This window comes from Cupressus sempervirens, chromosome 3 (genome assembly GCF_028749045.1).
Source record: "Cupressus sempervirens isolate cs-2001-9-10 chromosome 3, ASM2874904v1, whole genome shotgun sequence".
NCBI classification, from domain to species: Eukaryota; Viridiplantae; Streptophyta; class Pinopsida; order Cupressales; family Cupressaceae; genus Cupressus; species Cupressus sempervirens.
This window is the reverse complement of record NC_143120.1, coordinates 968,763,665-968,777,121: the sequence shown is the minus strand read 5'-3', so window position 1 is coordinate 968,777,121 and position 13,457 is coordinate 968,763,665. Positions and strand designations below refer to the sequence as shown.

Sequence of the window (13,457 nt, the reverse complement as noted above, 5' to 3'; positions counted from 1 at the left end):
CTTAACATCCGCAGAGCCTCTCGAAATTTGCAAAAATATAAAAGCTTGCCTAACATAGTTTTTCCACCTATCTTAGCCTATACACATCACAGAAAAAAATTGACGAGTTTAAAAAATAGCATCATTTTTAAGCTGCTACAATGTTAAAATAGGAACAAACAAAATAGACAATTTGATTAGATGTCATAGCTCAAGATCATTAACTATTTAAGGATGAAGTACTTGACTATAGTTCTCTATCATGGCAGAAATTAATAATATTAGTCTTTTGTACTTTAATAATAGTGTTCTTTTACAAGGCTATTATTAGTAGAAAATATCAATGCTGTCTAATTACGAATTTCCATATGAACAAGAATTAGTATAGATATTTTAAATAAATCTCTCTAAAGAAATGCCAATAGATATCCACTACAAAATAATTATAATTGAATTTACTACATCTAAAATTATTTATATTTCGTTTATCTCCATTAATTCAAGTTTTTACTAATTTTTCTATTTTAATTTCTTAAAAAATAGATGATTTATTCTTCAAATATTATAATTTAAACGGATATTTTATGTGGTATTTATTAAATTATTTTAAAAATATATTTTATTTTTAATAAGATTTAAACTTTTGACATGTAGACAATTGTCAAATTTAATCTAGACAAATAAAACATTCTGCCATTGTAAAATGCCTATCAGCATTAATAATATGCTCTTGTTTTGAACTTTTGACATATTGTATTTAACGTATTGTCTACAAAATTAGAGAACATTCTAGTACATGCACACTTGCATGGCACAATAAAAAGAAGCGGCATTGAACCCTTGTATAGAATGAGAGGTACTCTGTTATGCTGTGGCGGCTTGAGCTGTATGCTGCTAAACCAAAAAGGCTTATTGCCCTCCTGGTTTGTGACCAAAACATGAGATTCCCATGTCCTCTGAGGTTAAAACGTTAATGCAATTGGCTCTACAAGCGAAAAATCCAGCTCTCCTTTGTTTCATACATTGGCTACATACGATACATAAACATAGTGATAATCACCTTGAATCTCTTAACAGCCTGAATTTCTTAATCATCCTAGCCAAGTAATTGTTGACCCTGGTTGTCAACACATGTCATATGTCTAGTTATTATACCATTAACAATTGAGCATAAGTCTTCAAACTGTGATTTTCTTTACCTTTTTCCATCTAGTCAAATTATTCCTCTGAACACTTGAAAAAATACTGTGACAAAACTTCAAGCACTAGTGACAATGCTACTTTATTTTTTGAACAATGCTTGAATTTTTTCGAGCATAAAAACATATATATTAGAAGAACGGATTTCCTGCAGAAGAAACCCTTTTCTTTTGTAACTGTCTAAATAAAATACATTTTAGAAAACTTTGGGACAGAAGTTAAAAGCTGTAAAAAATTACAATATAACTAGAAGTTTAGACTGTGTATCCTTAAATTTTGGTTTTCTTCTAAATATTAAAAAAAAAATTAATACTTATTTTTCCTGTACCGTTCTTAAATGCCTTCACTGTGGGTTCTTTACACTGACATGGCATTGATGTGCCACTTCAAGGTTGCACCATAAGAATATAGTGCCGTTTAAAGTTGCACAAAACCATATAATGATGTTTCGGGTTGCACAGTAGAATGTAATAGTGTCCTCACTTGTTTTCCTTCCTACTACAAATTCATCTACTCTATAACAAATGTAAAATATAGATAAACAACTCAATATAGTAGCATAGTTATAACCAACACGTATCCCACACAAAAATATTGCATTGTATGAGACACTTCAACAAACTTTATCCAAAGTTACCAACACGATTATCAAAAAAACCTACAGACGGCATATATATCACTTAACATCCGTTGAATACTCGAAAGAAAAACGAAAATTGAAAATGAAAATTGGAAGTAACATCTGTTGAATATTCGAATGAAAAATGAAAATTGAAAATATTATTTCGTACATTTATATTGATTGCTTAAAATAATTAATCACGTTTAATATCTTCCGCCAAATTTTAGTGTTATCATAGTTTCACGTATATTTGTCCTTCACCGCATATTTAGTACATTTTTTATTGTATTATTTCATCCACTATGGTTAATTGATGCATTAAGTTGGTGCAGAAAAGAGTTTATGCAACTCCCAGTATACGTTTTCTTCAAAATAGTCTAAAGACGTACATGGATACAAACAGCACAAGGATGGGATAAAAACTGCCACTTGTGGCAGAAGGTATCACCTAGAAAACTGAAATAGATGACAATTAAACTTGTTACTTCTGCCAAAAAAAATCAATAAAAATAAGGTTTAACGGTGCAAATAATCCAGATTTCCAGAAATGAAAGATTAATTGAGTTTTAATGCTGTTGGTATGACGTACATGTTATCTTATACAATGGATCTCAAATTTGCCATTCTGCATTTAGACGATATTGCACATACTGGTTTTGAATCAAGCGTTAGAACCAGCATTTGGAATGTTACTTCACAGAATAATCAAGCCAGCTTAGAGATATGGATGATCAAACAACCATCTGGCTAACAAATATTTCTATTATCATACCAACAATCCATGAAATTCGTGAAGTATTACAATACACAGAAACATGACCTCCATTCATCTATATTACAAGTTACACTTGTCATGAATCATTAAGCATATTTAAATAATTTCTACAAAAAATATGAACCCGCAGTTCGAGCTCCCATCATAGAGTTATTCTCCTCAGTCTCAGTAAAGAATTTCACATCTCGCTCCTGTATTTAAATGGCTGTCAGCTGTCTATTGACAAACCAATAAAAGCTTCAACAGCATAGTTCAGAAAATAAAATAGCTCTCAACCATACCATGTTTTCATTAAAGCTCAAAATTGAAGCTACATTGCCACACCGGTAGCAATAATTTGGTGCAGACCAAACCTGATAAATTGTGAATGATTAGTGATCCTTGATTCCTCACAAACAAGAGATTTCAATTTCATGACATTCGAGCAATAGTGAAATTTAAAATTTGAAAAAAAACATTGATCTAATAGTATGCAAAATAAATGCAGTGTTAAGACCTATTGCATTTTCATTTGCCTACCGTTACTAAACCTTTGTCTTCAAACATGTACTTCAGACCTTCTTGCACCAGTTGATGTGCTCTACAGACAAGCTCCAAGTCATTGATGTGGTTGAACTGTGGATCCAACAAGGTTTTTAAAAGACCGTTTTCCAGTTTAAGTGATAACACCAACAAAATTAGACCAATATCTTGAGCCTTATCCTATACTCATCAGAAAAAATGATGGCTCTGCTTACCTCAGAAGTTACTCTAGACCCAAAAAGCCATCCAGCACCACGAGGACTAACTGCCCAGGTCTCAATATCTTCTGGGTCACTCCACATTAAATCACAAAAGGGCCCTTCATGTGGTATTTCACAATGCCTGTCAATGACTCTAATCTGGATATAAGAATACAGATATATCAGATCATAAAACTGACCTTAAATTCAAATCTTTCAAATTTTAAATCACAGCTGCTTGTCTGAAAAATCTTGCAACTGACCTGATCAATTGCTCGTATGTCAGGTGAAAGCCCTCCATGGACACAAAGGACCTAATTTTAATAGCCAATGAAATGAGATTAAGCCCAAGAAACACAATTATTCTGCTTCACATTTATACAGGCCACCTCCAGTCATCTTGGAAGATCAAACATACACAAAATCTATGCATTTGCATAAACCATAATAGACTGATATTATTGATAATTGTAAAACCACCAATAGATTATAATAATATGTTCTCAACACATACCAGTACACTACAATCTTGACACTTAAATTTCTGGCAAATTTTAAGAGAAGCAAGCTTACCCTTCTATCAATGATTGCTGATAATGTGAGGTAATCAAATACATCGGTACAAAACCGCCATGCATTTGCGTTCCCATACTTCCGTTGGCACTCATCATAGAATCCATAGACCTGAGGCACAAGAGAAGAATTTATGGGACCTTGAAAGTAGGAACTGAGACTAGACAACCTTAATAAGTGAAGTTCCACCAGATTATGCCTTAATATAGTCTTCAACTTGCACTGTTCTAAAAACAAAAACATAATATTAACAGTAATCTAAGCATTCTTCTTAGATTTAACTTCTGAATTTGTACAGTGTCCAATAAGAGGATTGAATACGAATCTCTGAAAGCATTATAAACATTAAACGTTGTATCAGTAGTTATGCATCCAACATTTTAAAAAGCATCAAAGCAGACCCTACCATATACCTTGGAATTTAATAGTTATTGTCTTGTTAAAAGAACACAAACCAAACCAGAATTCTCTAATTTGCAGCTAGTTGAATTAACATCAATCCAAAGAATCTGATGCCATTCAATATTATTCAAAATAGAGATATACTAGGTAGCATATTGAACTGAAATCTTCTAGTAAATTTCAGATAGTATCACTTCTGTAAAGAAGACCATCACTCCACTGATTCTTCATTACAGGCAAAGAAAATGGCTAATCAGTGAGGACTTTTTTCCAGGGTCATGTAATGTTTTCATTGATTGATATTTGATCTACTTGGTGTCCAATATGCAGGTATGATAATCAAATCATAGGTACAAAGGGAAGGACTGGAGTCAACTATGTATCTAATACTAATAGTATATAGAAGAAAAAAAAAAAATATATATATATATATATATATATATATATGGAGATTCAGAAGTTGGTCAATGCGGTCAAGACATTAATTACTACCACATTATCTCACGAGTTATTTATCAAAGCATTTTCAAGGTAAAGCCCATTCTCCATGTTTTATAAGGTGCTTTCAGATGAGTAGAGAAAGTTGAAAGGTGAGAGAGGAGACACCATTAAAAAAATTGCACATTTGGAATCACATTTGAACTGAGTTCACAAGTCCCCATGCCAGGATACTCCACATCATAGTTGAAAAACTTGCCAAAGCCAAAAACTCGCCAAGGCTTCAAAATAAAATTCACAAAAAAATTGGCCAGTTTTCGGTAAAAACTCAGGGACTTAAAAAATTGCTTTAATTTAATTTAAAATGCATTTTTTGCCAAATGCAATGAGACGATACATCCAATGATCAATAAATGAGAGCACAAAAGAAACAAGCTTAGTCTAGATATATTTAAATGCAACGTGGGTAGAAAATTGCTGATGGCTAGAAGCAAAATAGTAGGGGCTCCATCCCTCCGTCCTGAACCACCTTTATAATTTATATAAATGAGAAAGTGAATAAGTCATTACAATTACATATTCCTCTTCCCAGCTCTAGCAAAAACTAAGAGAGAGGTAGAACTAGAAGGTCTAGTCCTAGAAGGCTGTACTTGCATGACTATGCCTTCTTGATTAGTATGCCTGACAGTTTGTGGCTCATCCTCCATCCTAGATGTAGCTCTGCCTCTAGCTTCTCCTAGCTCTAGCAATGACTACTCGCTCATTCAACTCGATGTCATCTAGTGTGAAACCAAATCCACGCCCCTCCTACATAGCCTGAACCGCCTTTATAATTTACATAAATAATAAAAGTGAAAGTAAATACATCATTACAATTACATCTTCCTCTTCCCAGCTCTAGCAAAAACTAAGAGAGGTAGAACTAAAAGGTCTAATCCTAGTAGTCTGCACTTGCATGACTATGCCTTCTTGATTAGTATGCCTGACAGTTTGTGGCTCATCCTCCATCCTGGATGTAGCTCTGGCTCTAGCTCCTCCTAGCGCTAGCAATGACTAGGCACTCATTCAACTCAATGTCATCTAGTGTAAAATGAAATCTACCCCCCTCGTCCACAGTCTGCCTCTCCAAATCATTGATGTCATCCTCTTCAAAAACCACCTAAATCCGCTTCACTTTGATAGAAAGCAGTTGGCAAGTGTTGGGAAGATTATTTTCCCCCTCTCAGCAAAATACAAGTTAAGAAATATAATGAGATTATTGGCCCGTTTTTGCCTTAAAGTGATGTTATAAAACTACAACATAGTTTTTAACAAAAGCTCGCCGAGTCAAAAACTCCACAAGTACTTGGCGAGTTTTACTTGTGTCAATAAAAGTCACAAGAACTCACCAGGGCCGAAAGCTCAACCAGTTTTTCCAACTCGGAGAGTACTTTGCCAATAGTAAATCTATGCTCCACATTATATATTGTCTTTTGCACAGATGCAATTTTCCTTCTGTTTCATTTCATCGCATCCTTAAGTTCTCATAAACAACTTGTAGGATATTAGATTTAAGTATTCTAGAAGTTCTTCTTTGCAGTTTGGTGCAAAGAATGCCAAGAACATAAAACAGATTGAGTCAATATAATAGTTTTAAAACTTATAGCTACTTACAATGAACATCAATGTTTGACAGCTTAGGTGAAAGGTGTGAAATAGTGCACCTTGGTAATAAAAGATTTGATATGCCATAACTTAGTTATAATTATGTAACCACCACTGGATAGCTGTTCCATTACAAGGTCAGTCGAGTAGATTTCCCAACATCACTAGTGAATTTTCCAGTTAACCACCACAATTGAATTGGATGCCAGGAACTTGGCTAAGATTTGGAAGAATTAAGCAAGACATTGCAACAGATAGAATGAATTATGCCGTTCTATTTGTATTTGACATGCCATGCAAAGAAGAAGAGACATCAAGCATGCTAGGAACAATGCAACATCAAGGGTGCAAGAATTGGAAATGTTAACTTTGCAATCTTATGTTCCCTCATCATAACCTCAACGTTGGTCTCTCATATACATGTTCATTTGCCACATGTTTCCTTGGCTTCCTCCATCAATGATTTATCCCTGTCACCACCCAAACTTTGACTTCGTTCATTGATAAAGCTTACTTGTCATGGCCTAAAAAATAATAAATCTAAAGATCCCTAATGCAATCCGTGGATCCCTGTAATGGGCACCCCTGGATGTCCCAAAAAACTAAACCAAATTGCTGAAAGGAATTATGTCAAACAGTTTGCATTCAACTTCTTATTTCTCCGTTTAATGTTTTAAACCCCTTATAATTCCGGAAATCAAACGTTTATTGTTTGTTGTGTTTCGTGCATGGAATTGGTATCATACAACATAAACAAGAAAGCAACTACAATGATATGCAAAGTGGAAATGAACTGCTGCTAATAAAATGTTATTTTCAGAATTCATAAAATCAAATACATAGCAGATTTATCAACTCACTAATTACTTCAGCAATATTGTCATAATACTCCAGCCCATGCTTACGAACTTGCTGCTACAATACTTTGTCCTCCAATCAGTCCACTACCTTCATAATACCATTCCCTCCAAGCGGCATAAGCGTCGGACAAGTAGTGAAGAAGATATGAGCAAAATATCAAATCTGCCTGTAGCCGGAAATGCAACTAAACTGCCTGATAATGAAGCCAATAAGAAATAATTCCAAAAGCCAAACCCCAAGGGAATGACGTCTAGAATGTTACAAGAGAGGATAGACGTCCTCAAATGCCAAAAACAAAGCTGCAACTCACACACCAATTTCTTCTCATATTCAACCTGTCTAATGAAGCCACAAATGCTTCCTTTTATTCTATTCCCACGGGTCCCCTCAACTCATATGGGCAATGTGGGATAAAAGATGTGTAATATAAAACATATATTAAAATACCCCTTATGTCTCCCTTGGGTACACATCACCATAAAATAAATATTAAAGTAACACTTTAATATTTTACAATTAAATTAGACGTTACTTTAATAAAACTTCAGGCATTAAAATGTATTAGCAATCGGACTCCGAATAATGCGAGTGATAGCTCATCGGAAAGCTCTCACCGAGGAGTATCGAATCCAATCACCAAAATTGACCTGCACTGTGTCCTGCCGACTTACTAAAAATAGTAAGTATGCCTAAAACTGAGTAAATCAACTTCGTTTTGGCCCAAACTGGAAATGACTAGGCCAAAACACTCCAAGATCCCATTAAACCCTTCGTTAGCCCTCGGGACCATGTAGAACAAGGCTAACGCGCACACACTTGGTCAACTGCTAAAATGGGAACATTACAATCCCACTGTAACACAGGTGCTCAGGCACATTGGGACACCGGGACAAGTTTCCGAGACAGGGGGGGCAAAGGGCCTCAATTTCGCGACAGCAAAAGCAAGGGGATGTTGTATACTAAACATATAGAACTGTAAATGCTAGCTAACATACCAAATTGAAATACTTGAACATAGAAAAATTACAACACGAACCATAACCATTAACATTCAACCTAGAGCATAGTACATACCCAATACTAACATTCAAAAATCAAAATTCAAGTACCCGTCCTGGCAGTGGTGTGGTTGCAGAATGGTGGAGGATGGGGTACTTGGAGTACATGGTGGAGGATGGGGTACTTGCATACTTCATTACCAAAGCAGGTCATACCATGGACAGGTACCTCGAGGTTTTGTGGGCGGTATGAGTCCCCAGGTTTTACTGATATTTCCAGCATTTCTTCATCTCTCTCTGACTGAATACCATCCCTGTAATTTTCTGTATCCTAGGTGCAGCCTATTTGTTAACCACTACCTTTGAACCAAATTATCCTAAAAATAAAAGAGATGAACCACTATCTTTTAGTATAGACTGAGCTGAAGATTTAAATCCAGGATACAGTGAGAATAAGTGAAACCCAAAGTAAGAATGATCTCAAATCTCAAATGTTACCACAAAGTCATACAAGTTGCACATATATGCTATATGCTTGTTTAGCCATAAGGGTCCTGTGACATCACCATCTACCATATAGGCAAACAATTTTTTGATCGGTTGTTGGAGTTCAAGTATGAAGATAACTAGCTTAAAGTGAGAATAACCCATAAGAGGATAGGAGAATGATCTCAAATCTCAAATGTTACCACAAGGTCATACAAGTTGCACATATATGCTATATATACTTGTTTAGCCAAAAGGGTCCTGTGACATCACCATCTACCATATAGGCAAACAATTTTTTGATCGGTTGTTGGAGTTCAAGTATGAAGATAACTAGCTTAAAATTCTATCTAGCTTTACTAAGAAAGCTTAAAAGCGAAGCTACCCAGAAAAAGTGGAAAGAAATGTTTTAGGTATTCTACCAGTGCCAAAGTGCATTCTACCAAGCTAGGTATCCTATTTTTATACCTCAGGGGGACCCCATTTGTAATAGATCTGAGCAATTATCGTTTCTGGACTAAGTTGACAGTTCGGATTCTGGTTCTATGCAGGTTCAACATTCAGGTTCAAAATTCACTCAAAAAAAAATTGGTCTGGGTTCGGATTCCTTTCGGTTCGTCTGTACAAGAATTTTTTTTAATTTAATTTTATATATATATATATATATATATATATATATATATATATATATATATATATATATATATATATATATATATATATATTTGCTGCAGTAAATAAGTTCATACACCACTATGCTAAAATTAATGCAATTTAGCAAAATACACCACTATTTATCAAATTAAATGTTTTCAATTTTTAGTATCAAATTGTTTATACATATGAATAGTATGCTTTAAGTAATTATAGATTAATTATATTCTTGTTAATTGTGGAGTAGCATCAGTGGTCAACAATAACAGCATTCCCATTTTGAGAAGCCCATTTGGAAAATCTACAGGACCGTTCGACTATGGATCAGGGCACATTGATCCAGTGGCAGCATTAAACCCAGGGCTCTTTTATGGCTACAACGTGAAAGACGTTATGAACTTCCTGTGCAGCAATGGAGCCACACCTGCTCAGCTTAAAAACTTGACAAGCAATGCCACAAGATGTGTTCCAAACACACCTCTTGCATATAACTTGAACTACCCGTCCATAGAAGTGGTAAACCTCAATGGACAAGTAATAGTTTTCAGGACCCTCACAAGCCATACAGAGGAAATACTCTATTTATGAAGCAGTTGCAGTTGTGTGAGCCAAAATGCTGATGGCTGGGAGCAAACACGCTGATGACTGTAAGGAAAAACGCCTCCACAAAAACATCTGAATCGTCTGCACAACAACGTTGATGAGCTGCACAAAAACCTTGATGTTAATGAGTTGTGAGAAGAAAACGCTGCATGTGCATGAGCAGATGAAAAGCCCCTGTGAGTAGGAAAATGCTGTGTGTGTGAGGAGAAGAAAAGCCCGCATAAGGTTAAACCGTTAAAATAATAAAAACATTATAATAAAAGTTACAAAAAAAATCATTAACGAAATTTGTTTGAAATTCACCAAATTCATTTTGGGCACGCATTGACTGGTCCACATTCACTGCAGAGGATTACAAATTCGACCAGGGTTCCTTTGACTGAATTTGTCATGAAAAAAGCAATTTGGAGCCGACTTAGAACGGAATATGAATGTCTGGCGAATCGACTAGTGATTTCACTGCTAGAAGACCGAATATGGTAATTTAGATTTTGGATTATACATGTTATAGATTATAATATTTGACTACATTGATATCAGTGTATTCCTTATGACCTACTTTTCAATTTCAACAAATTGTCATATGTTAGATTTGCTTTATTAGCATTCATTTATAAAAACTATCCACCACATTTTCAAACCCTAAATCACCATCAATACACATTATTGATTATTTGAACTGCACATTTGCCCATTTGATGTCCCTATAAAATAACCTTTCCTTAGAACTGTCCTCTTGCTTAATGAAATGTCGTAGATCATCCTTACAACAAATGATAAATTAAAAAATATTGATCTCTGTAGACTTCAGTCATGCTTCGATCTGCATGGAATTTCTATCAATATTTATCGGTATCCATTTACGTCAGATATATTAAGCTTTTTATTTGTTGCACTAGATGTGCTGTTCTACGAATAATTGCTAATGCATAACATGATTAGACCAATATATTGAACCCAGTTAAACTAATACTCAAGACGAATCTCTCTTTCAATTATGTTTATCAATCACTCAAATGGTGTCCATAAGCAGCAACCACCTGTTAGGATTCTCATCTGAGTTATCAGTTGATTGTTGTGAGTGCAAGACCAAAACAAAATTATATGAGCTAGATCCAAATATATTTAATCATGTTTGTCATATTTTTGTTGAGCAAACAAACCATTTTCAGGTTTTTCTTCTTCTAAATATTTTATATGCATTTAAGGAACCACCTTTTGATTGGAGGTTTTTCCTGATTGAAATCAAGGCACTCCAGTCATTGAACTTCAAACCACCACATCTGTCAGATCTTGAATTGGTTGAATCTGCAGGCAATGAATTACATTACCCAAGGAAGGAGCCTTCAAAAAATTAATAGAAAATATTGTGATTTTGGGAATATTTTGCACATAATTCTTACAAGAAATCGATGGAGCTGTTTCATCAAAGAAAAAATGTTGCCCTTTTGATTTGATACATGATACCAAAGCATTAGACTACCCACCAAGGCTTCCCACCCAAAAACAAAATTGGACAACCTGGCCCTCACAGAATGTAAAATATGGTCATTTTAATTTGACATTTAAAATGTATTTTAAAAAAAAATCTGAATGTGCCACGGCCATCTTTGTGCAACAGCTTTGATTTGTGCTTGACAGAAAGCACTTTGGGCCCAACTGCACCCTGTATCACAAAAGTGTAACACACACAAGGTTCCAGCCGCAAACCCATAAGAGGTGTTACTTCTGGACTCCAACCACTGCACTGAGATCCCCGTTTTTATTTTGAAAAGCAAAACAAAACAAGTATTAGGCCGCACCAGATTAAATCCCAAGCAACTGAATTTCATTTATGCTCTTGTTTTGCCAAGTCGATTGCAATTTCAAATAATGTTTATATGGTTTTGGTCAAATGATTCAGAAAATAAGTATCATGATCAAAAAGATGTTTGGATTTCACGCATGTACATTGGTGGTGCAACTTGTTTTGGACCTCCAAGTCAAGTTCACGTTTCTAGTGAGTCTCTTTAATGGGAACATGTTAAAGCTCTTCTGTCATACCATTACACAACCCATTCATTTGATGCATAATGCTGGAAACAAGTAATCTTCTTTTAGATGATGAATGGCAACAGGTTTTATCATCTTTGAAAACAGCTATTGCAAAAAGAGTGTCAAAATTTGTTCAGACTGTTTAGAGCATGACCAACATTACATGAAACAATGCAAAAGATGGTCCTACATAGTCAACAATAGTGTTCATCAATATTTAAATTTCCACTTGAGATGGGTGAACACATATTAAGATTTTTTATTCTTATGGAACATATCATACAACATTACAATTTTGTATATTGCAGCTTCTTTTACTGATGTTATTTACATAAATGCAATGTTGCAAATATGCACTACATCTGGGTAACATACCACCATACCTGATACAAATATCAGAGACAACAAATCTTATTATGCATTTCCACCTACCTTGAGTGGAAACTGTACTGTTGACCATGCCCCTATCATTTGAGTTTGAAGAATCCTGCTTTGAAAAATATCATACATGATTGAACTTTGTATACATTGAATCTCCCTTTTACTTATTATTTTTACAGAAGTGTAGTACATGGACACTAGAGTAAAGCCATTAGCTAAATGGGTTTAATGTTGGAGAAAACTCCATGTTTAAGCACACTTAGTTGGAGCAATACTGTGATGGGTGACGTTCCATAAAAGCCCATTGCTTCACCCCTGTGAGCACCACCTAGATACAATGATTGCTAAGTCTTCCATTCATTTTCAAGAAGGACGGGTTCTTTGCATGAGACATGGGTCGATGAGTTTGACTCAAAAACTAAACAGTTGAATCTTGTTAGCAATATCACAATCATCTGCAAACATATAGTCACGCAGACAACAAATGAATAAGAATTATATTGCCTGCAATTAATAGTGATTTCTAATCTGATCTAAGTGCCTGATCATTGGTATCTTGTGAACTGATTTGCTCTTTATGAGCATCTGTTGACTAAAAATTTTGTAAGTCACTATGACCACAACTTACAAAATTGTGACTTAAGACAACATCTCATGAGATTTCTCTCCTCGGCAAAGCACATGAGGTTCCCTTCTTACCATAGGTGACTTCAACAGGAACTCAACTGAAATTAGAAAGAGAGTGGTTCTCTTAATCAATTTCTCTTTTTTAGGGATGATTGCAGACAACTACAACTTTCCAACTAAGTCAATAGTGTCTTATTGCTACAATAATATCTCTGACACAAGAACCCAAAGTCTCTTGCGTTTGTCTCAAACGACGATTCAATCAGAATTACAAGTTTTTTTACTGGACACTCAAATTTAATAAAAATACTTATAGCTGAAGCCCGAAAGTCTTCAACTCTTAGTAATTGCAGCCACTAATATCTATCACAAGTTGTCCTCCAGCACAAAGTCTGAAAAGTTCAAATTGCTCTAAATACAATAGGCAGCTCAAAGTCTACACAATAATCAAAAATAAT

The 13,457-nt window shown here is 34.9% G+C and overlaps 1 protein-coding gene across 1 annotated transcript in view; it reads right to left on the bottom strand.

Moving 5' to 3' along the window:
- Positions 1-2,339: 2,339 nt before the first annotated feature.
- The window catches only part of LOC149569969 (phytochrome-associated serine/threonine-protein phosphatase-like), a 33,624-nt gene continuing 22,506 nt past the window's right edge, over positions 2,340-13,457 (bottom strand). The window contains exons 5-10 of the mRNA XM_089822628.1: positions 3,872-3,982; positions 3,562-3,612; positions 3,314-3,457; positions 3,096-3,191; positions 2,858-2,929; positions 2,340-2,767 (exon numbers count right to left, since the gene is read on the bottom strand). Of these exons, the coding sequence (XP_089678754.1) occupies positions 2,684-2,767; positions 2,858-2,929; positions 3,096-3,191; positions 3,314-3,457; positions 3,562-3,612; positions 3,872-3,982 (558 nt within the window). The 3' untranslated portion in view covers positions 2,340-2,683. The remainder of the gene's footprint in view (positions 2,768-2,857; positions 2,930-3,095; positions 3,192-3,313; positions 3,458-3,561; positions 3,613-3,871; positions 3,983-13,457) is intronic.